The following is a 23,298-nucleotide window of genomic DNA, read 5'->3' as shown; positions in this document are numbered from 1 at the left end:
TCAGCATGATTTGAGTGCTGTGGCCTTACTACTTTGCTTTTCCATATTGATTAAAGTCGGAAGTCACTCTCTCCAATGCATTCTCTATGGGAGAGTGAATCCACGCAAGGGACACCAAACATCGCTGGTAAGTATATGCACCAAAACCCGGGGGAGGGGGGGGGGGTGAGATAAAACATTTTTCCAGAGTGCTTCTTTAATTACGAACCACACCTGAACTGGAGACAAGAGTGGCGCTGTATGTGGAAGAAAGTGGCCAAGTGCTGGATAACCCTTTTAAGGTACTACTTTCAAAGTACATTGGCCTAACACTTTACTAGCTCCTCAGTTTATCTACCATACGCCTCATGATTTATGAAAGACATTATATAATAATATATATTTTTTTTTACCAGAAGAGTCATTGCCTCTTGTAGTTTTAGTAGTACTGAATCTTACGGCCAATGGTGTTGGGTTTCACTGCCTGTAGTGTTGAGTTTTACCAACCATGGTGTTGGGTTCATTCCTTGCCTCCTTATTAAGGGTATGTCCACACTGTGGAAATCACGCAGATAACATGCCATGGAATCCACTGCTCGTCCATGCGCGCTCCCGCTTCACTCGCTGCCCATCCAAAAGACTCCATTCTATGGTTAGGTAGATTTTGCCGTCCAACCAAACAATGAACAGGTTCATTCTTTAGGTGGACAGTGGAATCCGCCTCACCATAGAATGGAGTCTATGGGATCGGCGGAAATTCAAGTGGGAGCGTGGGGGGGGCGAGCGAAGGAATCCGCTGCAAGTTATTCACGTGATTTCCATAGTGTGCACATACCCTTACTTTCACCCTATAGCAAAGGGATCACACAGGGCTAGGCTCTCCTCTCTCCAAGGGTCCCATAGTGATCTAATGGGCTGCCACTTTGCTGTAAAAAGAAGAGGATAAGAATAAGAGTACGATGAGCAGTAAAGACACGGATGGGGTTACATCACCCAGTAGCCAATCCGATTTGGTGGCAGAAGGTGGTGTTGATCTTGTTGAAGGCAGTCATTTGCAGGCCACAGACAGTGAGAAGAAGGTTGGTCCTGATGGAGTGGCTTTCTATAAGGATCATAGATCCAAACACTTTCCAGTTGTCAATTTCTACCTGAACACTGAACATCCACATCATATATTCATATTCCACAAATTCAGTTTTTATATACAGTGATTAATGTCAAGCAAGAAATACATAGCACCCAGCACACATAAATTATAGAGAAACTTCATTTACTTGAATTAAGTGACAGGGTTCTAGGCTGTAAATTATATATGAAATCAATTTCTCCATAGCCTTTCATTTCCCCTGTTAGCTGCTTTACGTGTTGTATGGAGAAATATGCATCGGAGCAAAATAAGACAAATCAATCCAGTCAAGGATAACTATTAGCACATTGGTTATTAGAGAAATATATCGTCTAGCAACTACTCAGGGATATTAGGGATGAGAAATAGAAAACTGAAGACGCCAACCAAGGCTACCAAGAGATAGCTGTATATTGAAAATACCGCATACTGATTTATTATTTAGTTCAATGTAAAACCAGTATGACGTTAGTTTGGAGCCAAAAAAATGACCAAGACCAAGGCTCCAGCTCCACCATAATCCCAACCCTGGATGCACAACGTGCAGGGAATCATGGCAAAGGAGCGATGTTCACACTACGTAAAACTACGGCCGTAGTTCTCCCCGCTCCGGCCGGGATCCCATGCGGCGCCGGAAAAAACTGACATGTCAGTTTTCTGCGGCCGAAATTCAGTGAATTCCGGCCGCAGAAAGACCTGTCAGTTCACACAGTGAAGCAAGCGGCTCCAGCGGCTCCTCACTGTGGGCTATGGAAAGCTCTGACGCGGGCGCGCGCTGATGTGCCCGCATCAGAGCTCTGCGGCCAGAAAGATCACCCGGACGGTACTTAAGTTCCGGGGTCGCGCAACGGCCGGTCTCTTACTGTGTGTGAACATAGCCTAAGGCTTTACTCAAGGTCTACACTTTCCATACATCAAGATAAAGGTAATATCAACGCATTTCAGCTTTAACAAATGATGCTCGGACTGGTCTGCTATAAAAATTTGTTATACTCCATTACCCAGATCCCCAATCCATCCTGATTGTCCCCAGTCTAAGAAATGCTTCTTGCTGTAGGCTTGCAGGAAACACTTGCTCAGCCAATCACTAACAGGGGTGTGTCACTGCTATAGCCATTGATAGGCTGAGCTTGCATTAAAAGGGTAGTGCGGTGCAACACATTATTTCACTAAATAACACACATTACAAAGTTATACAACATTGTAATGTGTGTTATTTAAGTGAATGGCCCCCTTCCCCATGCCCCCCCCCCATGCTAGACCCAGAAGTGTGATGCTGTATACTTACGGAATCACTGTCCACCCTGGCCGCCATCTTGGATGCTTAGCCAATTGCGGCTGAGCAGCTGATGACGCGCTGAAGGGGGGATCCTCCTGGAGATGACGGCCGGGGTCGACAGTGATTCAGTATACAGCATCACACTTCCGAGTCTTGCGTGTGGGATGGGAAACATGGGGAAGGGGGCCATTCACTTAAATAACACACATTACAATGTTGTATAACTTTGTAATGTGTGTTATTTAGTGAAATAATGCTTTACACCTCACTACCCCTTTAAACTAAAGCAGGGAGCACCACATCGAGATGCTGGGGCAATCGGGATGGATGCAGCGGGAGATCAGAACAGATGAGTGTATATATATATATATATATATATATATATATATATATATATTATTTTTTTTTTCCCTTGTCCAAGCCCATACGTTACAGCTTTTTTGTATTGGACAGACCCTTTAAGTTCTTCCTTTAGCTATGGCTGCAAGCAACAAGAGTTTTATGACTACATTGACTTTTGGTTATAATGCGTTTTATTTTTTTTCTGTATTAAATACACATCTTCTTTATATTTTCTTTTTACAATCATACTGTCATCCTCATAGTGTCCAATGGATCTTACTACTAATGGGTTCCATTGAGGTTCCAATGTGGTGTCTTTCGCTTTGACAGCAGATTAAACCTGCATACTGCACTAGTCTTGCTTTCATGTTTGATAAAACTGACAATGGAATCTCAGAATGGAAGAATTTTTCAATTTTTGCTTGTGAGAGGGATTATTTTAGGGGGGAAATGTGTTGTATTTTTTGATGGAATGATTTTAGGGTACATATAAGTTATTGCTTAAAGGGGTATTAGAAAAACATGATGTTGCCAGGTAGGCTATTAAAAAAAAAAAAAAAAAAAAAGGTGATACTTACCTACCCCAATGCCCACATGCCCTGCTGCAGCACTCGCTGCTTATCTATAGACTCCTGGACTGGAAGGAGATGTATTGCGAGATGCATTTCTAATAAAGCAGGAATTTACAGTATATGTACAAGATGCACAGAATTCTCCTTTAAACCCAAGTTAAACTCATATTGCAAGATTGTTCTCTGGCCGCTTTGGTGAAAAATAAATGCTGTTGGTCAGTGGCGATGTGTGAATATGAGTCATGCCTCCATAACAGGGATTGTGCTTTCAGTAACACGGACGCTATTTATATCCCAGAGTAAATTATTATCATTGTAAACCTGCTGGGGCCCTAATGGGATTAATTAAAAATACAGATGGTTTTCTGTTTTCTATCCCTTGTATAAATAGCAAAATCATCACCCTGGGTCTACATGACATAAAGCAAGAAAACAAGGCAGAAAACGCCGGATGACTGCAGAACCAGGGGAGTGAATGGGGGTCGGTCTGTCTGTCTACTTTAGTTTTTCTGTATAGGAAGTCGCTGTTTGTTTTTGTGGTGGTAAAAGGAGAAGTTAAAAATAAGTGGAAATTACTTTAAAAAGTCACGTGACCAAAGTATGTCGGGAAAGGGTTAAGCTGTACCTATGTTAAACCCATCCTACATGACCCAGAGCTGCACACATATTATAATGTTCTCTTTAGATATGAATAGATCTACAGTAAATGCTGCTTAAATTCAATGGTTGAAATCGCACTGCAGTTTCTTTCTTCTTCTCTTGAGTGAACCTCCATTGTGACTTCATTTGATGGTAACTTTAAAGTGTCCCTGTCACTTCCATAAACTTTTGATATGTCCTAGAGAACGGTTAAAAGTTTTGATCGGTGGGAGTCTGGGTGCTGACACCTCAACTGCATGCTGCTTCTCCCCGCTGTGTGTGTGTCCCTTAGACTTACCATAGGAGACTGCTGGGCAAAGCTTGGAGAGAAACCACCTAGCACGCACTTATCTCAGATCATTCTAGCTAGAACGTTTAATATGTCTCTATTGGTGTTAAGCGGAGATGCTGAACTGTTGGAGTTTTGGAGCAATGTTCTCCGAACCCAAGCGCTCACTATTTGACTCCCTGTAGCTGCAGAAGTTGGATCCAGCCTTAGGGAGTCCTGGAAAACATGGATAGAACCATAGGCCAGAACTCCGTAGGGCTTTATCCAACTTCTGCAGCTACGGGGAGTCAAATGTCAGACGTTCGGGTTTGGAGAACGTTACCAAACCTGAACAGTTCGGCATCTCCGCTCAATAGTAGTCTTTATGATAATTGAAAAACATGGCCAGACTAGTCCAGAGCCATCTTAAAAGGATTTTTGAAGCGCAGCCTCTAGTAAGTGCGGGGGGTAGGGCAGAAAGCTCCCTGCGGTGCGTTCCGTGGCGACATTCTTACAAGACTAACACAGACATTGAAAGACAGAGAAGAGAATTGCTCATCGCTACTTGTGTTTTACAGTCAGTTCAGTGGGCAGAGGGGCCCCCATGGGCCCCCAGCAGGGTGCTTACCCTGCCCAATGGGAAAGAAGGCTCTGGACCAGTCCATAGGTTGTGTCTGGTATTCAAATGAGTAAGGCTTAGGTGTAATGCCACGTACAAACTGTGGACATTTGTGGTGCTGTTTTTCTTTTTAAGAAAGTTATCGAATCCTGCACGACACCTTTTAAAAAATCTTTTCTGATGGCTGTATTGTTTATTTGTAGACAGTCTGTGCCTATAGTTTTGTGGCACTGACTTAATTTCAACGGTAATTGCAGTTGGTTCATAATGGAGACCTAAGGTTCACCAGATTCTACAGTCCCCCCTTCTCCTCACCATGAAAGGGGTTATCCAGTGCTACAAAAACATGGCCACCGTCTTCCAGAGACAGCACCGCTCTTGACTCCAGTTCAGGTGCAATTAAGCTCCATTCACTTCCATGGAACTGAGTTACAAAACCTGCACCCACACTAGAGACAAGAGTGGTGTGGTCTCTGGAAGAAAGTGGCCGTGTTTTTGTAGTGCTGGATAACCCCTTTAAGCTTAATGGATTTTTTTTTTAACCAAGATATGTAACTATGTAAGGGACCTTCCTATTGGCTACAACACTGTATCACAACTAAAATAAAGGTTAAATTAAAGTTTTTAATAGCCGCCAATCTACCTGGAGTCACCAGGGTTTGGCTGCATACCATTGGTAAGAAGATCATCGGGGCTGAATGCACTTTTCGAATATGATGTTGGCCTCGTATAAGAGTGTGAAGCGTTACTAGATAATCTCTTTCTTTTTTGTTACAGGCCGGGCAGCAGCGTTGGTGGGAAACAGAAATCTCAGTTGATGGACCCATTAAAAAAGGCGAATTAATCACCAATAACCTGACGAAACTTGTCAAGCCAGAGCCCTATGAAATCCGACTCACCCCTATCAACAGATTTGGAGAGGGGGACTCTGCTATTCGAATTATCAAGTACAGCGGTTAGTGTTCTTTCAATCACAACAATGACGTTAGGTTTTGTTGGTATACTATAGAAATCTTAAACGCTATGGGCAGTTTTACAACTGTTTGTTTTATTAGATCTAGAATGCAAAATGAAGCAAGTTTACTATTAGTCTTTATTTTAAAAAAAATCTTACAGTTCTGTATATACACCTATAAAATGCTCAGAAAAAAAAGTGTCTCCATGGTAACAGACTACAAACAAACTGTGTAGTGTGTAGTCTGATCCTGTAATTATAGGTAGTTCACTCCATTGTTCCCTTTTTTGTTTGTAAGATAGAAAGAAGTAGGGAGCAGACAGAAGAAAGTAGAATCTTAAAGGGATATTCCCATCCTACATTGATCAACGTGAGCAGAACAGCTGGGAACCCCACCGGTCCAGAAAACATGAACAAAATTGTCCCCAGAATAAATGATGTATGGTATGGCCACTTAAGTTAATATGCACTTGTAGTTTTAGGTGAATTTTCAGGATAAGCCACAACGTGTGTGTCACTTTTTCTGGCAACTTCATAACTTTTATGTGGTATTTTTCACCAGTTTCACTAATTGTCAGTTGTCCTTGAGCTAGTGGGTGGAGTCTAGCTTTCCCTACAGCACCCCTAAAAGCAGCAGCAGCATGGAGGACAATATAGAGCAGTACTAGGCAGCCTAAGCTGTGAATCAACCCTTGGGATGAGACCTATTACAGACAATAAGCTCCTGTGTGGTTTCATTGCAATCTGATCTCTCAGGGAGCTGCTAGTCCTTCTTGTAAACACAAGACAGAAATAAGCTCAGTAAAAGTTTAGTTGGATAACAGTATTTAATTTTTTTAAATGTACATATATATATATATATATATATATATATTCTGATAATGTTACTGAATTTTTGGTTCTTACACTAATTTTGTGCTCCCATTCTTTTACAGCTCCAATTAATCCACATTTACGTGAGTATCTATAATTTTTTTCCATCAATGTATCACCACCATCATGTCTTAGCAAAGGACTTTACAATGAACATATTTTTCATTTGTACCCAGTGACTAGAGATAAGTGAACTTACAGTAAGTTTGGGTTCGCGCCAACCTGATCGCTCTACATTTGAATCCTACAGCCTGGAGAAGATGGAGGCAGCCTTAGGGCCGGATTCAAATGCCGACCTATTGGGTTGATGCAAACCCAAACTTACTGTAGGTTCACTCATCTCTACTAGTGACCCTTACGGAGGAATTGATTGTGTAGTGAAAAATCACCGTTTTTTATTATTATTTTCTTAGAAATACTGTATAAAAGTGGCTCCTAAAGAATAAGAAGCGCCAGTGACAAACATTCTATGTTACATCGAAGCAGTTTTTAGATCTGAAGTTTTATGTGAGAATTTTGTGGTGTTCAGTCTACAAAGGATATATCGGCATTTACTGTCCAGAGCTTTTAGCGCAAGAACAAAAGTTCACCGCTTGACCTTTGTCGCTACTTTATGAATATCCTCACTTTAAGGTGGAAAAAAAAAATGATCACTATGCCTCCTTCCACATAGAGTGCACCTTGCTTTCATTACTTTTGTTCTTTTTAGTGAACTTTTCTCAACTATTTAGTGGTCATATATATATTTTTTTTTTTCATTGCAGCTTTGAGGTTTTTTTTTTAATACAATGGTGTCAGGATCACCGGCAGAGTCACAGCAGATGAAATCGTTTTCAACATTTTCCTTTAAATTATACATTTGTATCATACACATTCATCAAACTGTATTTTCATTTTTACCCTACTCTGTGGTCAACCATGTTCTTGTGATATAGAAGAAGACTGGACAGGCCATGTATAGCTTGATCCGAATAGCCCATCTAACGCTTCCACCATTGCTGAATACGGCCAATGATTTCTGATGCAAGACTGTTACCTTTAACCCCTTGTATACGATACCTATGCGAAAGAAGGAGAATAAAGGTAATTGGCTGTAGTGCTAAAGCTTTGGCTGTCCAGGCATGGTGGAAATTGTAGTTTTGCAACACCTGGAGGGCCAAATGTTTCTCATCCCTGGCCTATAAGAAGTTGCATCCAACTTCTTCAGCCACCAGTAATCAAATGCCACACGCTCGATTTAGGTCAAACCTGATCATGGTCGAGTTTTACTCATCTCTAGTAGCGACCTTTGTTTTTAATGCTACCTAATGTAAGCCGGAACGCATCCCATGTAGTCACCTGTAATCTTACCTAATGTGAGCCGAAATACATCATATTTAGTGACTAGAGATGAGCAAATCTCTGGAACGTTAGAATGGGCCCGAACCTGAACTCTCGGCATTTGATTATTGGTGTTTGAAGTTGGATGCAGCCCTAAGTAGTCCTGGAAAACATGGATTCAGCCATAGGCCATAGCCTGTACTCTTGTTTTCTAGGCAGCCTTAGGGCTGTATCCAATTCTTCAGCCATCGATAATCAAATGCTGAAAGTTCTGGTTCAGATAAACCTGAACTCGCTAGAGATTCGCTCTGATCTAAGCCTGATCTGAGCTGAAATGAATCACATGTACTGACATTTGCCTATGAGGCCGCCAACTACGAGTCAGAACACCTCATATGTAGTGACTTTTGCCCATAAGCTGCCTTTTGTGCACAAAAACGTGTCACATGTCAAGCTTTTTGCCTTTAATTCTGCCTTATGCAAACCGAAATAGGTCAAATGAAGTGGTTTTTGCCTGTAATTCTGCCTTATATGAGCCGAAATGCATCACATTAGTGATTTTTGCTTATAACGCCCAATGTGAGCCAAAACGCGGAGAAGACAGCGCTGTACATTATGTAGTGGCCGTGCGGGGTTACTGCAGCTCTACTCCCATTCACTATATATATACATATAATATATATATATATATATATATATATATAAATAACTCGCATGGGGTACCGGATATCAAGATTTATCATTATTTAAAAAGAAACCTTCCAGAAAGCCCCTTTAAGGGCATTTCTATTGGAGGTTTTTCCTAGGCATAGAAGCTATATAGCATAAGGCATGTTACTAGCAGCTACAAATGTCCTTATGCATGTAAAGCTGTTATTAATCTTTCCGTAGATCGTGCTGAGCTCGGGATTATTTGCAGTTTATAGGGTCACAGACAAGCTGAGCGCCTGACCTTTTGTTATCCACAAGTAAAGAAGATGATATGATTCATCTATCATGTCAATAAAACATCTGAGGCGCAGAGCGGCCCGGCAGGATCTTTCATTGAGGCCCCCTCCGAAGTCCCCCGCTGGAGGCCACTGTTACTATCACACGCAATATATACATATGTATAGAGAGAGATTACCACCTACCGGGCCGCTGCTATTACCATCCGCATAAGAGCCAAAAATAAACTGATAATTGCTTTTATGTGATTAAAATAATTACATGTTCCAGAGCCAAAGGGTTCGCATCGCAACAATGTATTAGTCTAGCTGTATAGCCCCTATAGGAAAACAATAATTACCTGAAGAAAATGAACCGATCTATGTGTATAGAGAATGGAGCAAATGTGTGCATTGTTAAACCTGTTTGTATTTACATAGATAGTTGGTGTCATCCATAGAGACTGTAAGCACGAAAGACTATTAAAAGACTTCAGTAGAATTAGCACTTCTGGAATCAGTATATGGGGCCATTAGGGACACCCAACCCTTCTATGATGGAAGCCTTGAATGGACTGTGTAATGCTTTAAAATTTTTGCTGTGCTCTTATTTTGGGGTATAAATGAGGGATAAGATCCAGTATCGGACCATGTTAAGATTTACTATAGGGCCCCTACTGTGCAGTAGTCCACCATGTAAAATTATTTATACCGATTCGGCATTGAAATCCAAACCCCGTTCATAATCGACAAGGAAGATCCAGGACATGTCGTAGATTGTTATATGTTGTAGATTTCCTAAGTATTTTTGCAAAGCAAAGATATATTTGCCATCCTAGGAGAAAGGGTAAATCTTCTCCCAAAGACCAACTTTTTTGAGAAGACGAGTCTCTAATCCAGACCAAATTTCCTGTGATTTTTGATTTTCACTTCTATCGCACATGTTGCGTAGTGGCCATCTCCTTTGAGCAGACCACCCCCATAGAACACTACTTTCAAAAAAATCTTGTGTGGTCTCAACAAAGTTTTACTGGCTTCCTCCCCCAAAAACTATCATTCTTATCATGGGAAGTATTTGTTTGTGTAATCTACTTCTCAACAAGTTTGAAGATGTAAAAAAAAATAAAATTGAAGATTTGTAAGTGGGTGAAACCTTCTGTAGTTACTTTTAGACACAAAACGAAGAGGGTCCAGGGTGAAGAATATAAAGGATCAAAGGTTTAATTTGTAACGGCGCGTGGCCATGTCCATTACCCCCTACCTGCTCAGGTTCATACTGCATTGTGATCGTCTCCCTTTTCTCTCAGCATGCTTCTCCTGCAACAACCTTCTTGCTTTGATCTGATCTCCTGCTGATTTGGGCTCCCTGTAGTGGCAGGCAGGCATGTTCTCCTCTACTTATAGCCCATACCACAGGCTCTGGACATTTCTGGCAACTTCTCCTGAGGGTATATATAGTCTCCTCCATCCCTTTTTGCTGAGTAGTTGGTGTTGATTCCCAGCATCCATGTCTGTGCTACCTAGCTTCCAGCCACTTTCAAGCAATCTTCAGTTATATGGATCTCCATTACTTTCCAGCTCCAACCCAATCTCCTAACATGCATCCCGCACTTCTACCAGAAAAAGAGCATTTATTACTGTACTCCAGCATTCCTCCAGTTCTTCAGTCGGTGGTCACAGAGGTCCTTCTCTGAGGGTAAAGACCTGGGAGTCTCCCGCAACTGGCCTTGCCGTGAGCACTGGTAAAAAAAGGGAATTCCATAGACTCCACTCCTCAGAGAAGGGACGTCAGCACTCATTAGTGAACCTGGGGATCCACCTCTTCGTGCTTGTCCGCTCATTATTGTATCACCATTATTGTAGATTCATAGAACATGTGCACGTTCACTCAATATTATCAATAAGATCATTTATGATGCAACCCTTGAAAAATAGATGATAGAGGCAGCACTTTGGAGCTGGACTCAGAAGCAGGTAAATGGAGTTTACCGTGCCTTGGCCGGAGGTAGCGGGGCACTTGGCCAGGACAGTTGGCAGCTACACTATGCCTATTCTCCGTCTTACGTCACTGACTGTACCTAGGGCTTATTTTTGGAGTAGAGCTTATATTGAAGGCCTACTCCAAAAACCCTACTCCAAATTTAAGCTAGGACTTTGGGGGAAACACGGTAGTAGCAGCATTTCCAGAGATTGTCTGAAATGAATCACAATAGTTTCAGGCCAGGTTTTTTTTAAGGGGGGGGGGGGTTTGAAACAAATTCAATCTCTGCAAAATCCGTTCACTCATCTCTAGCTTATATTTTTTATACAAGAATAATCCTTGTTGTTGGACTTTGTTGAAGTATAAAGCTATATGAAAGGAATATCACATTGGCTCATTGGCTCTTTGGCTCAGGTAGCAAAGAGGACTAGAGAACCCTTTACACTTCAACAAACTCTAACAACTCAGGTTTATTCTTCCTGGCTCTTAAATTTGTCAAATTTGTCAAATTTATATATGAAATGTCTTGATTTCTCTTAGGGGAGTTTCACTGTGGATTTGAAGATGGGAATATCTGCTTGTTCACCCAGGATGACTTAGATATTTTTGACTGGACAAAGCAAAGTGCCGGCACAAGAGATACTAGGTACACCCCAAACACAGGGCCCACGACAGATGCCGGCGGATCCAAGCAAGGTAGTTGCCTCCAAGTCCTGGTTGACAATTGTAAAATATTGCAGACATTTATGAGTTATTATCTGTACAGCCAGCCCTCTGCTCTTATCCATCTAGTGTCATTTGGAAAATTGGCAGCAAATTTCTCATTCTGTCATGTGCAATTTTATATGTTTTTCAAAAAGTTTAACAGTGTCCAAATGCATTGTTCTCCTATAGGCTTCTACATGTACATTGAGACATCTCGTCCCCGTTTGGAAGGAGAAAAAGCCAGACTACTTAGCCCAGTCTTTAACATAGCGCAGAAGAATCCTTATGGGTCCAGCAATACAGCTTATTGTTTTAGCTTTTTCTACCACATGTATGGAAGACATATAGGTAAGTTATTCTCTAGAAGACCACCTGTCTTTGAGGGAAAAACAGTCCTAGGTGGCCTTGCACTCGAGGCAAAAAGTCTAGATTTATGGTGATGTTTGGAAGAATTTACCATGACCAATGCTCAACAAAACTTTATTTATAATAAATGTATATAAATTATAGGCGCATGGACATCTGGTACTCGTGAAAAGGCCATGAATATCAATGTGTTGTGGAAAACTACTTTGTAAAGCATTATGTTATACCAAATTTAGTGGACGGTCAACAATAGTCAAAGGAATCATGGGGATCAGGGAGACCATCCTGCCATTTAAACATGAGATTTCACTTGGTTATGTTTGAGGTTTAGCTTAAAGAGGTATTACAATCTGAACATTATTGGCTCATTTTATCAGGTCCTACGTAAGTAACCTGTTTCAAGATGGAGGGCCTCATTGCCCCCTCTAGTCTGGTTGTGGCAGCCAGCGGTGGTTAGGAAGCTGAAAAGAAACCGTACTGTTTTATGACATTTACAGTAATTTTTTTTTACTTACAATTGCAAGATACGCTATAAACATAACTTGGGAGATAGACTATGATAACCCCGGGACCCTGACAACCTGCTCTTCGGTGACTCAAATACTCCAAAAATGGAGCTGGAAGCAGTTGGCTCCATACTCGCTGTAATGGTGGCACCATGGTACTGCAGCTCCAGCTCCTATTCAATTATAGGAGCTGAGGCTGCAGTGCCAAGGCACTTCCAATACACAGGGAATGGAACCAGTTTGTTCTAGCTTTTTTTCCTCAGGATACTGTAGGCACTGAACAGCTGATGGGCAGAGTGTCAGGTGTTGGCACGCCATTGATTAACTATTGATAGCCTACCCTTTATGGGCTCAGCCCTTTGTGGCTTCAAAACCACCTCTGGTGGCCAGAAACAGGCCAGAGGTGGCCCGGAGGTCCTTGTTCTTGACAAAGATGCAAGTCCCATGCATAAGACTTACATCCATAACATGACTTACATTAATGTCATAGCAATGCCTACTTGTGACAACCAAATGGAGCCATAGCCTCTATTGTTTTGTTGGTATTTTGGAAGTTTGATATGGTAACTTTGAAAACCATATTAAGTGTTTAGAGACTGATTGTTTATTAGAGATGAGCAAACCCCAAGCACGCCTCGATCCGTCCAAACCCAAGTGTGCAACATTTGACTTCATCCAACTTCTTCAGCCACCACTAATGAATGCCGCACGCTTGGGGGTTGGGTCAAACCAGAGCGTGCTCGAGGTTCCCTCATCTCTATTGTTTGTAAAGTGATCAAGAGGGTCACATCCAATAGATAAAAGTAAAAAAAAAAGAAAGTTAAGGTGAAAGATTAAACTTCCTAGATGTTGGCATGAATATTTGAGTAGAATGAATCCACAAGTAGAAAACACCCACCACGACTAGTCAGCTGCGCTCATCCTAATGGCGGCCAATCACCCATGTCCGGCTCCTCAAATGGTTTGGGCATACTCCGCGTGCATTGTTGTGCCAGACAACTATTTAGTGCAATCAATTATAAGACTCATTAGCACTTTTCCAAATGGCAAAACATACTTGTGATGATTACAGCGCTCCTTGATAACAGCAGGTGCTTTGTTGTGGCTCGGTAAGCAATCTATCCCATTTATATTGTTCTGCGCTGAGCACTCTCCATTTAGGAGTGGATTTCACACACTGTGCTCTTATTTCTAATTACGCCTCCAATTTTAAAGGGAGCCTGTCACCTTACATTTGTTTTTCAGGAGATTTGGAGCACTGTACGAGAAAAACAAATTTCCAACATAGTATCATGGCTAGCTTTATTTCGGATGATACCTCGAGTGATGCTTCTCATTGCACTCTCTACCTGCCATACTGTTAAATAGTGCATACGGTACTGTGGCTTATTATAAGTGCCTTTTAAAATATTTCCATATTTCCTTAGCACAATTGGTCCGATCATTCGACATTTGAATACGAGTGGCTCAATAAGTTGGATGCAACCCTAGGGAGCCCGGGAAAACATGAATACGGCCATAGGCCATAGACTGTATCCATGTTTTCTTGGACTCCCTAGGGCTGCATCCGATTTCAGCCACCAGTATTCAATGCTGAACGATTAGTCTCGCGCATGTCTAAAGGGGTATTCTGGGAAAAATTAACTTATCCCCTATCCACATGTAAAGTAGGAGATTGCGGGGGGTCCGACCCATGAACCGTCTGGCGATCTTCATATTGGACCACACCGATTCTGTTATGAATAGAGCCCTGGGTCGGCACACGACTCGCAACGCTATTCATTCCTATGAAGCAACGGAAAAAGCCAAGTACATCGTTCTTCCGGGGTATTCAGCTCTTTCCGGCACTCCATAGGAATGATTAGAGCCGCGGGTCATGTGCCAACCCAGGGTTCTACTCATAACAAAGCCGGCAGTGTCCGATACAGAGATGGTCAAGGGTCTCAGGGGTCGGACCCCCGTAATTTCCTACTTTTCCCCTCTCCTGTGGAGAGGGGAAAAGCTAATTTTTGCTGGAATATCCCTTTAAGTTGCGCTCATCTCTACTTAGCACCCTGTACACTTGGAAGATGCTCAGCGGCCCCCTTATTAGCAAAAACCTTTCCTGTCATGTAGTGCCTGTGAATACACATTGTAGCAGTCATATCATGGTAATACTGTGCACCAGCACTCAGTAGACATCTGGTTGGTATGACACAGACAAGTGTATGTGAGCTCTGATGCACAGACTGTACTGTGTACATAACCGCTCCCTATATTCACTTGGCTTTGCATTCTCCCAGTGAGCACTATGTATAGTACTATAGTACTATGTGTATCATCACTCACTACCATGTACTTTCCATAGCATAGCAAGCCATTAAAACCACCATTTCACCACCAATGTGTTTGGTGATGTCTACATCTTGTCACCAAACTATAGTAAATAACACCATATCTACAACATTGGTTTTACCTAGAGATAAACGAGTCTCGAGCATGTTCAGATTCATCCAAACCCAAGCGTGCAGCATGTGAGTAGCGGTGGCTGCAGAAGTTGGATGTAGCCCTAGGGAGTCCTGAAAAACATGGATACAGCCATATGCCAATGACTATATCCATGTTTTCCAGCTAGCCTTAGGGCTGCATCCAACTTCAGCAGCCACCGCTAATCAAATGCCGCACGCTTGGGTTTGGATGAATCTGAACGTGCTCGCTCATCTCTAGATGTTCCCCATTTAGTAGGGGCCACTGATGGACTCTGTACAACTGTCTAACGGTAATACCCCGAAATCCATCCTTCACAAAGAAAACTATAGAAAATGTATCAAGTTGAAGAAACTTTACAAGAGAAGGAAAGAAAATAAAGTTACTGAACTTCTTTAAAACTCAGTGCGTGGAACGGAACAGGTTTTAGCCGTAATAAAACACCCAGAGAACGGTCATTAATCCTGTTTACTGTCTGGGTATATACGTAATCAGTCTCTTGTTGCTGCTCGAGCTGCTGATCAATTCTCATCCATCTCTCTCCTTGATCGATCTCTTCACACCTGAATCAGTGAAATGAAGATTTAGATTCAGTGAAATTCTCAACCTGCTTCTTGTCAATATGTTTGTTGCTGATCCGCCATTGGTGATCAATGGTTTCAGATTTTTTTCTTTTTGTTGGCCCACACTGCAGCTTCTTTTAGTCTATAGCGAAAACATGCCAGAGTTCTTAGCCGGATTAAAGGACAACTCCCACAAAAAATTTTTTTTGCTCATTTAACACACATTACAAAGTTATATAACTTTGTAATGTGGTTAAATACCCGGCCTGGCCCCCTTCCCCCACTTTCGGACCCCCGACCCCCCACCCCGGAAGTTAAAGAATGTATACATTACCTATTACGATCGTCACGGTCCTCTTCTCCGGGGCGGCATCTGGTGACGACGACGTCAGAGCCGAGGGGCGGTCCGGGTCTTCTTCCTCCTCGGCGTCTTCATGCAAAGTGAATGGGGATGAAAAGGCTGCTGGTGCACATGCGCACCAGCAGCCTTTTCATTGGCTGGAGCGCATCACATGGCTTCCAGCTTGCTCAGCGCTGATTGGCTGAGCTTGCTGGAAGCCATGTGATGCGCTCCAGCCAATGAAAAGGCTGCCGGTGCGCAAGCGCACTGGCAGCCTTTTCCATCCCCTGGACCCGGAAGTCGGAGACATCGCTGGATGGCGGACGGCGGCGACGGAGAGGCGGACGGCGGGCGAATCGAGTGGCGATCGTCACCGGAGAGATGGTGAGTATGGTGTCTGTGTGTGTCTGTGTTTTTTTTTTTTTTGGGGGTCCCGCGGGAGTTGTCCTTTAACTATATCCACTCTTAAAGGGGGTTGGCAGACATTTTTCTTTTTGTTTTAAAAATTTTTAAAAATAAAAAATAATTTCTACTCACCTGCCATGATTTTCATAGCCTCCCAATTTCCTGTCTCCATCTCAACATAAGGAAGGGCCCACTCACAGATTGAGTCAGGTCACTGGTTAGCCAGGTCAGTCAGGACACTGATAGATTTTGGCCGGAGTTCTCCTTTAAACCTCTAAGTTAGCATGACTTGCTTTTTCCCACTTTTTCCTAATCTACTTGAAGAAACGCATCTTTTTTCTAGTGTAGCAGAGCTACAAAGAAAGTAACAATGTCATTCCCCTTATGATATTGTTATCATGTTCTTTGGCGTGCTTGACCAGCCTTTTCTCCTCTCAATAGAAGATTTAATGAGGGAGGCAAGCCTACTGATCCTTGTCGCACTTCTCAGAGAGTCTTGTTCTTGTGAATCAGTCTTATTCACTGTGACACTGATTTCTAAACACCCTGAATTTTTTTTTTTAGCTGCCTCTATTTCTACATGACATCAACCTTGCATACAGTATCCAGCAAGTACATTGGGTTCATTAGGGAGAGACACTTTTCTGTCTCTGTATTCTTTGTAAAGGTCACTAGCGTATATGAGGTTTTTAGTGCTCTATTGTCAGTCTCTCTGATGTTCTTTATGGCTCCTGCACTTTGAGCTGGTTAAAGAAAATGCATTGTGAATGTCATTTTACACTGTAGGGCTATAGAAGAGAAAAAAAACATAATCATTACGAAATAATTGAATAATTATTAATTGAATTTTACTTGCTTGTATTGTCTGTCGAGAGTGTGTGACCATCTATAGGACAAAGCGAGCACCGGCTGCCTGTCCTAATACACATACAGACAGCAGGATCGGTGGGGGGGGGGTGGAATTATGAGATGGGCTGCCCAGACGATCCCTAGATCGTCCAGGCGACCCATTGAAGAGAATGGCGGTCTGTTGCCGTCAGTCCTATTGTATGGTGCGATGGGCACCAGACTGTCGATATCGTGATTTTTCAACCTGTTGAAAGACCACAATCAGCCAACATTGTAATTGTAGGCTAATCGTGGTCTTATAACACCAAACCATTATTGTCTGGAATGGTCGGTATTCAGCCAAGTAAGCCCGATAATCATTTGGTGGGCCCTTCATTCTTTCTAGCCGGAAAGCATCACTAAAAAGTGATGGAATACTGGGCATGGTGAAGGGATTATCCAGCTTATAAAATTGAAGATCTAACCATAAAATAGGCCATTAATATTAGATCAGCAGGGATCCCATGACTGGTGCCCTAGCCATGGCTCCACTGGCTGCATTTGTGTACTATTAGTTGTGTTGGTAGTGTTTTCTATTCACTTGAATGGGACAACTATTTGTATGGTACAAGTACTTGTTACATGGAAGAGGATCAGCTAATCGGTGAAGGTATCATAAGTCAGCCTCCTTTCTATCTGATGATGATAGCCTATTCTTTGGATAGGCCATTAGTTCTATAAGGCTGGATAGCCCCTTTGACCCAATTTTTAGGATAATCTTAAGTTGCTAAAAAAAATTGTATTCACCAATTTTTAGAGAATTTATTGTGTTTGTTGAATGCCCGACTAATAGGATGTCTCTCAATCAGGGTAAGGCCTTAATTATATCAAAATAAATCATTCTTTTTCTGTAGGGAGCTTGAACATATTCCTTCGACTCAAAGGGCAAACCAGCACTGAAATCCAGATCTGGTCCGCGAACGGAAATAAAGGAGAGCAGTGGCATCAAGCCCGTATTAATATACACCCAACAGCTTCATTTCAGGTGGGTGAGCGTCATACAGACCCAATGTGTCCGGACTGATGTCATAGGTTTAATTTTGACAAACTTGACAGATCCACCTTGTCATGGATCCTAACAAGCCAACTTATAATGGAATCATTGTAATTACCCTTCTTTGTGGTTGCTTTCATAGTCACCAAAATAGTCCATTTAAGCCCTACACTGGGAGCCACCCAAAATAGCCAAACTCTTTTCTCTCCGTAGTCAACCCCGCCCTCTATATAGATTTTTCCAAGTCAGAGTCATTTTGTGAAATATAAAAGGCACGATGTGAAAATGACTGAAGATACCATTAAATATCAGAATGTGACAGTTCGATCTGTGCATGGCCCAAATTGATACTTTGGCATTATGACAGCGCTTAATACTGGAATAGAAAGTTTTATTGGTCTGGCAAAATTTTTTTGTTATTTTGAACGCCCTAAAAAAGTCTTTTCTAAATATATGAACATGTGGCTCCGTCCGTCAGTCTATCTGTCTGTCTGTCTTCCAGTTCAATCATGTTACTAACCTAACCTGTTGAAACTACATTGTACTCCTATATTTTTTCACTCATTGTGCAGTGTCATCTGCTTCATTCCAGCCCTGCTGCAATCCATACACTTCATTAATGTATCTGGGTCATGTGATCTTCAATTAGCCAGTTATCTTGACTTTTAAATTTCAAAGTGCATCCTCTCGTTTCCCAATTAGCTATAATTCTCATCCCTATATATCTTGAAATAAGGTAGGAGACTGTAATCAAATCTTTCACTGTATGAGGGAAACTGTACAATCGTCATCAATGATCTAATGGGATTTTATTAGTCGGCTTCGGCAACGTTCTCTGAACCCTAACGTTAGCCATTTGACTCCTGGCGGCTGGAAAACTTTGATGCCACCCTGGGGAGTCCTGGAAAACATGGATACAGCCTATGGCCTATGGCTGTATCCATCTTTTCCAGGACTCATTAAGGCTACATCCAACTTCTCCAGCTGCCAGGAGTCAAATGTAATGCATTCAGGTTTAAAGAACGTTGCCGAACTCGAACAACACTGTTCGCTCAACACTAGAGTTTAAGAAGTTTCCCCGTGGAGATCTTGAGTGGAAGAGTCCATGCAGCTTAATCTTATAGGAGGTTCTGCTGGCTGAGATGGTGACCCCAGAAGAGAGCACAAAAGCTGTGTAACTTCCGGAGGAAGATGGCTGACCATGAGATCACATGACCAAACTGTAGAAAAGGATTACAAAAATTTTCAGATAGAAATAAACAACAAAATATGGTAGTACTAGCTTAAAGTGAATGTACTATCAGGGCCGTACTGAAGCACTGGGGCCAGGCTGACCCACCCCCAGTGGGAGGAAACCCCCACCCCTCCATGATGCGGGCCTCGTGGTACATTTACTTTAAAGTCCGGTGTCAGACATTTTTTTCAAAAGAGCCAGGGAGGAGATGGCTGTACATAACTCCATGCTCTTATCTTCCTGGCTCCAGTGAAGCAGACCCGGAGCGGGGGGCAGCGGACCCCTATGCTGGAGCTAGTTCTTTTGAAAAAAAATGTCCAACACCAAAATTCTCCTCTAAAATTTTTATATATATATATATATATATATATATATATATATATATAAACATATATATATATATATATATATATATATATATATATTAGAGGAGAATTCAGCATCTATATATATATATATATATATATATATATATATATATATATATATGCTAACTAGGTGCATGATAAAAAAAAATAGTGGGAGTGTTTCTTTTATACTATTAAATAATATGACATAAACCTTTTTACAATACAGATAATTTTTGAAGGTGTTCGAGGTCCTGGTATTGAAGGCGACATCGCCATAGATGATGTATCGATCATTGAAGGAGAATGTACGAGAGTGGATCAGCCAGTCACTTGTATGTACCATTTTCTGTACAGAATTACAGTATTGTCTGGTTTAGAAAATGATATATGGTCTTACATTGCAGCCACTATATGTAGGTGTTAGAGACAGTTCACAGGCGGAACTCTCCGCCGCGGAATCTTACCAGCCTCTGTGTCATACAGGCAGTCTATAAGAGGGCTTGCGTGCCTCCTCACTCTGCTCGGAAGAATTGACATGTCAATTCTGTAGCTCTTTTACTGTAGCTCATTTTTATGAGATCCTTTTAACTAAAGCAATTGTTCAAAGTAGATAGCCCCTTTTAGAGTAAAAACATGCAGTTAATGTGTGACCATTCCATTAAACTTTTTTTTTATGTGTGGTAAAACTAGAATTAGGATTCAAAGAGGTTTTCAGAGACTAGGTTAGACCTCAGAACACCACTGATGACTTGATGGAGTGATTGAGTCTTTCAAAAATAGATTTAAAAAATCTGTCTCTACCGTTGTGGGCTGCTCAGCATTAGATTTCTTGAAGGGGTACTGCAGAGAAAAATATGTTTTTAAAGGGGAACGAAGCTAACCTGCTGAAAGTTCCCTATTGCACTCGGGGCGCTGAGGATGAAGATATGTCTCTTACCTTGACACCATTTCAGTGCAGTTTTACTGTAGTCCTCTTTCCGGTAGGGCTGTTTAGAGCACTGCCCCATCGCCAAAGGGCCAACCCGGCCTGCCCCTGCCGGGAACCGCATAGGACTACATGGGAATAGCTCCAAGGGTGAAGGTAAAAAACATACTTTCATCCTTAGCGCCCCGTGAGCAATAGGGAGCTATCAGCAGATTAGATTTGTCTAATCTGCTGATAGCTCCCCTTTAAAGCAAATCTGTAATGCCATGTAGCTTCCCCCAAAGTGCCGGTACCGTTTGTACAGGTCCTCACACTGTGTCCGGTTCAGGGCTTGGCCTTTCTCCAGGTGCTGGTATTTTGGAGAGTCAATGTGACGTGGCCTAGAACATCTGTACCCTAGGTCTGCAGCACCTCTCCCCTCATTTCTCTTCATTTTTAGCACGCCCCTCAGCTGGATGGGGGCGGGGAGAAAGGCACTGCATGACTATGGAACGGATGCTCTAGGCCATGCCACATTGACTTTGCGCTTTGCCGCAGAAATGAAACTACTTTTTCTCCAAAATACCGGCACTGAGAAAAAGGCTAACCCTTGAACCGGACATGTTGTAAGGACCTGTACAACGCGGTACAGGCAGTTGGGGGGGGGTTAAGAAACTTATACAGATCTGTACATAACTTAATTCTAAAAACTCAAGCTTTCAAGTTTTTGGGGCTTGCTGTAAAGCAAATCTCTAAATGCTGCTTAAGCAAAAAGAATTACAATCAGAAAAATATTTTTTTTTTCAGTATTTGGCTTTTCTGAGTATGGTACAATCACCTTAGGTAGCCATCTATCACTCTGTGTTGTTTTTGGACATTGTTGCTTTCAGTAACTATTTACATCTCTTTTTTTTTTCTTGTAGCTCCGCCTTCTGGAGTCAAAGTGGCTGGGACTATATTGCATATATGGCTGTATCCAGTTTTCCTTTTACTTTCTTTTTTAAGTCATCAAAGGTGACCATATCCTGGCAGAGGCTACAAAAGATTCACTAGGCACTGGTACGAAGAAAGAGTCTTTGTAAATGGACAACTGAAAAAAAAAACAATCTACCAAAGATTCCTCCACTAGGGCACTGGGAATTACTGGAACCTGGGATATAAATTGTTCTTACAAGTATACTTGAGACGTGAAATAAAGGAGAGACCTTACAGTGCTTCTGTGGCTTTCAAGAGTAATCCGAATAATCTCTTAAAGGAAGGAATTACGAGAATCCTTGTCAAAGCACAACGTCATGGCTGGTTTTCTTTCAAATGAATAGAGTTTGCTTGTTACCATAGACACCTGATGGCCTGCCAACCTAAACCTCACAGTTAACAGGGTACACGAAGATCTGGCATTTATTTTCCATTCAAAAAAATAGGTTTTCAGTATGGAACAAGTATCCGTAAAAGCCCTTCTTGCCTTGGCTGCCACCATCCAAACCAAGACCTCTGTAGACCACGTGCTCCATATTGTCACACAGCTTTGCTAATGAAAGGTATGACGTATCTTTTTTGCATGTCGATGTCTTCAAGGAAGAGCAGAATCTTACAAGCTTTTTGGGGGGCTTCAGGGATTTTGCTTGCCTAAGGACACAAAGTCGTCACCAGGCCCGTCATCAGCTGTAATAAAGGAACCAAACCACCACCTTTTATAAAATGCCAGGAAACCAAGTGCCTTCAATTAACAAGTCTGAAAAAAAAGTTAGCTAAACAAGCTTGCACTGCTGTGAGTGGTTTGTGGAAATAAAAAAAAATGGAAAACAAACTTTTTTTTTTTTTTTTTTTAGAGCAAACTGCAATCCATGATTCTATAAAGCAGGCCAGATTTAGAAAAAAAAAATTGCTACAACACTACACGGACTTAAGTTGCTGCATAAGATCCTCTGACACATACACATATATATCAATATATGTTCTGTTGTGGGATTTATTTGTATTTTTTTTTTCAAAAACAGCCATTGCCTTCTCGCTTATTACCCATTGGACGATATCTTATAGCTTGATCTGCAAAAATTGGAAAGATCAACTTTTCTTCTAACTACAACTAAAGTGGATTGAAAAGTTGCCAAGAACTTTCGACATCAATTTGTTTTCTAATAGGAAAAAAAGATTTTCTTACTCTTATCTACATTTGAAATGAAATCAGTCTGATCTTAAGAGGAAAATGTTCTGAGTATCTAAGACTGCAGCTCGATTGACCCAACGGAAACTTTGGGTCTGAATTATTAGTCTTCATTTTAAAAAAAAAATACGAGGGTCCGATGCCTCTGCCCGCTAATCAGACTTTGTGCAGATTGTGACATAGTATTTTATTATTTTGGCAAGTTTGAAAAAAAAAAAAAGAAGAAAAAAAAGAATACACTTTTACATAAAACTGTAAAAAATGACTGAGCTACCTGATTAAATACCATACCTTAACCAGCCACTTTTTCAATGCATTGTATATGTCCCTTATAACGTTGGCTATGGACATTTGAAATTATTTTTTTGATTTCTTTAAATTATCTTAAAGTTTAACTTCATTTAAAAAAAAAATACTTTTATCTACAAAAATATTCTTTTATGTTCTTTAAAAACACATGATGGTTACAAAAAAAAAAATGTTATGCAAGCAATTGGGCTATAAATAAAACAAAATATATATATTTAACATTGC

General features: G+C 41.5%; 1 protein-coding gene across 4 annotated transcripts in view; it reads left to right on the top strand.

Moving 5' to 3' along the window:
• MDGA2 (MAM domain containing glycosylphosphatidylinositol anchor 2) overlaps positions 1 to 22,907 on the top strand; it is a 414,191-nt gene extending 391,284 nt beyond the window's left edge. For all 4 annotated transcript variants that reach the window (XM_069949265.1, XM_069949264.1, XM_069949266.1 and 1 more), the window contains 7 exons: positions 5,602 to 5,779; positions 6,715 to 6,735; positions 11,420 to 11,575; positions 11,774 to 11,932; positions 17,973 to 18,103; positions 19,923 to 20,028; positions 21,524 to 22,907. In XM_069949265.1, coding sequence (XP_069805366.1) covers positions 5,602 to 5,779; positions 6,715 to 6,735; positions 11,420 to 11,575; positions 11,774 to 11,932; positions 17,973 to 18,103; positions 19,923 to 20,028; positions 21,524 to 21,618 — 846 coding nt within the window. In that variant the 3' untranslated portion in view covers positions 21,619 to 22,907. The remainder of the gene's footprint in view (positions 1 to 5,601; positions 5,780 to 6,714; positions 6,736 to 11,419; positions 11,576 to 11,773; positions 11,933 to 17,972; positions 18,104 to 19,922; positions 20,029 to 21,523) is intronic.
• Positions 22,908 to 23,298: the final 391 nt, after the last annotated feature.

The sequence above is a fragment of the Dendropsophus ebraccatus genome, chromosome 13 (genome assembly GCF_027789765.1).
Source record: "Dendropsophus ebraccatus isolate aDenEbr1 chromosome 13, aDenEbr1.pat, whole genome shotgun sequence".
NCBI classification, from domain to species: Eukaryota; Metazoa; Chordata; class Amphibia; order Anura; family Hylidae; genus Dendropsophus; species Dendropsophus ebraccatus.
The sequence above is the reverse complement of the archived record's forward strand: the minus strand, read 5'-3'. Positions and strand labels throughout refer to the sequence as shown.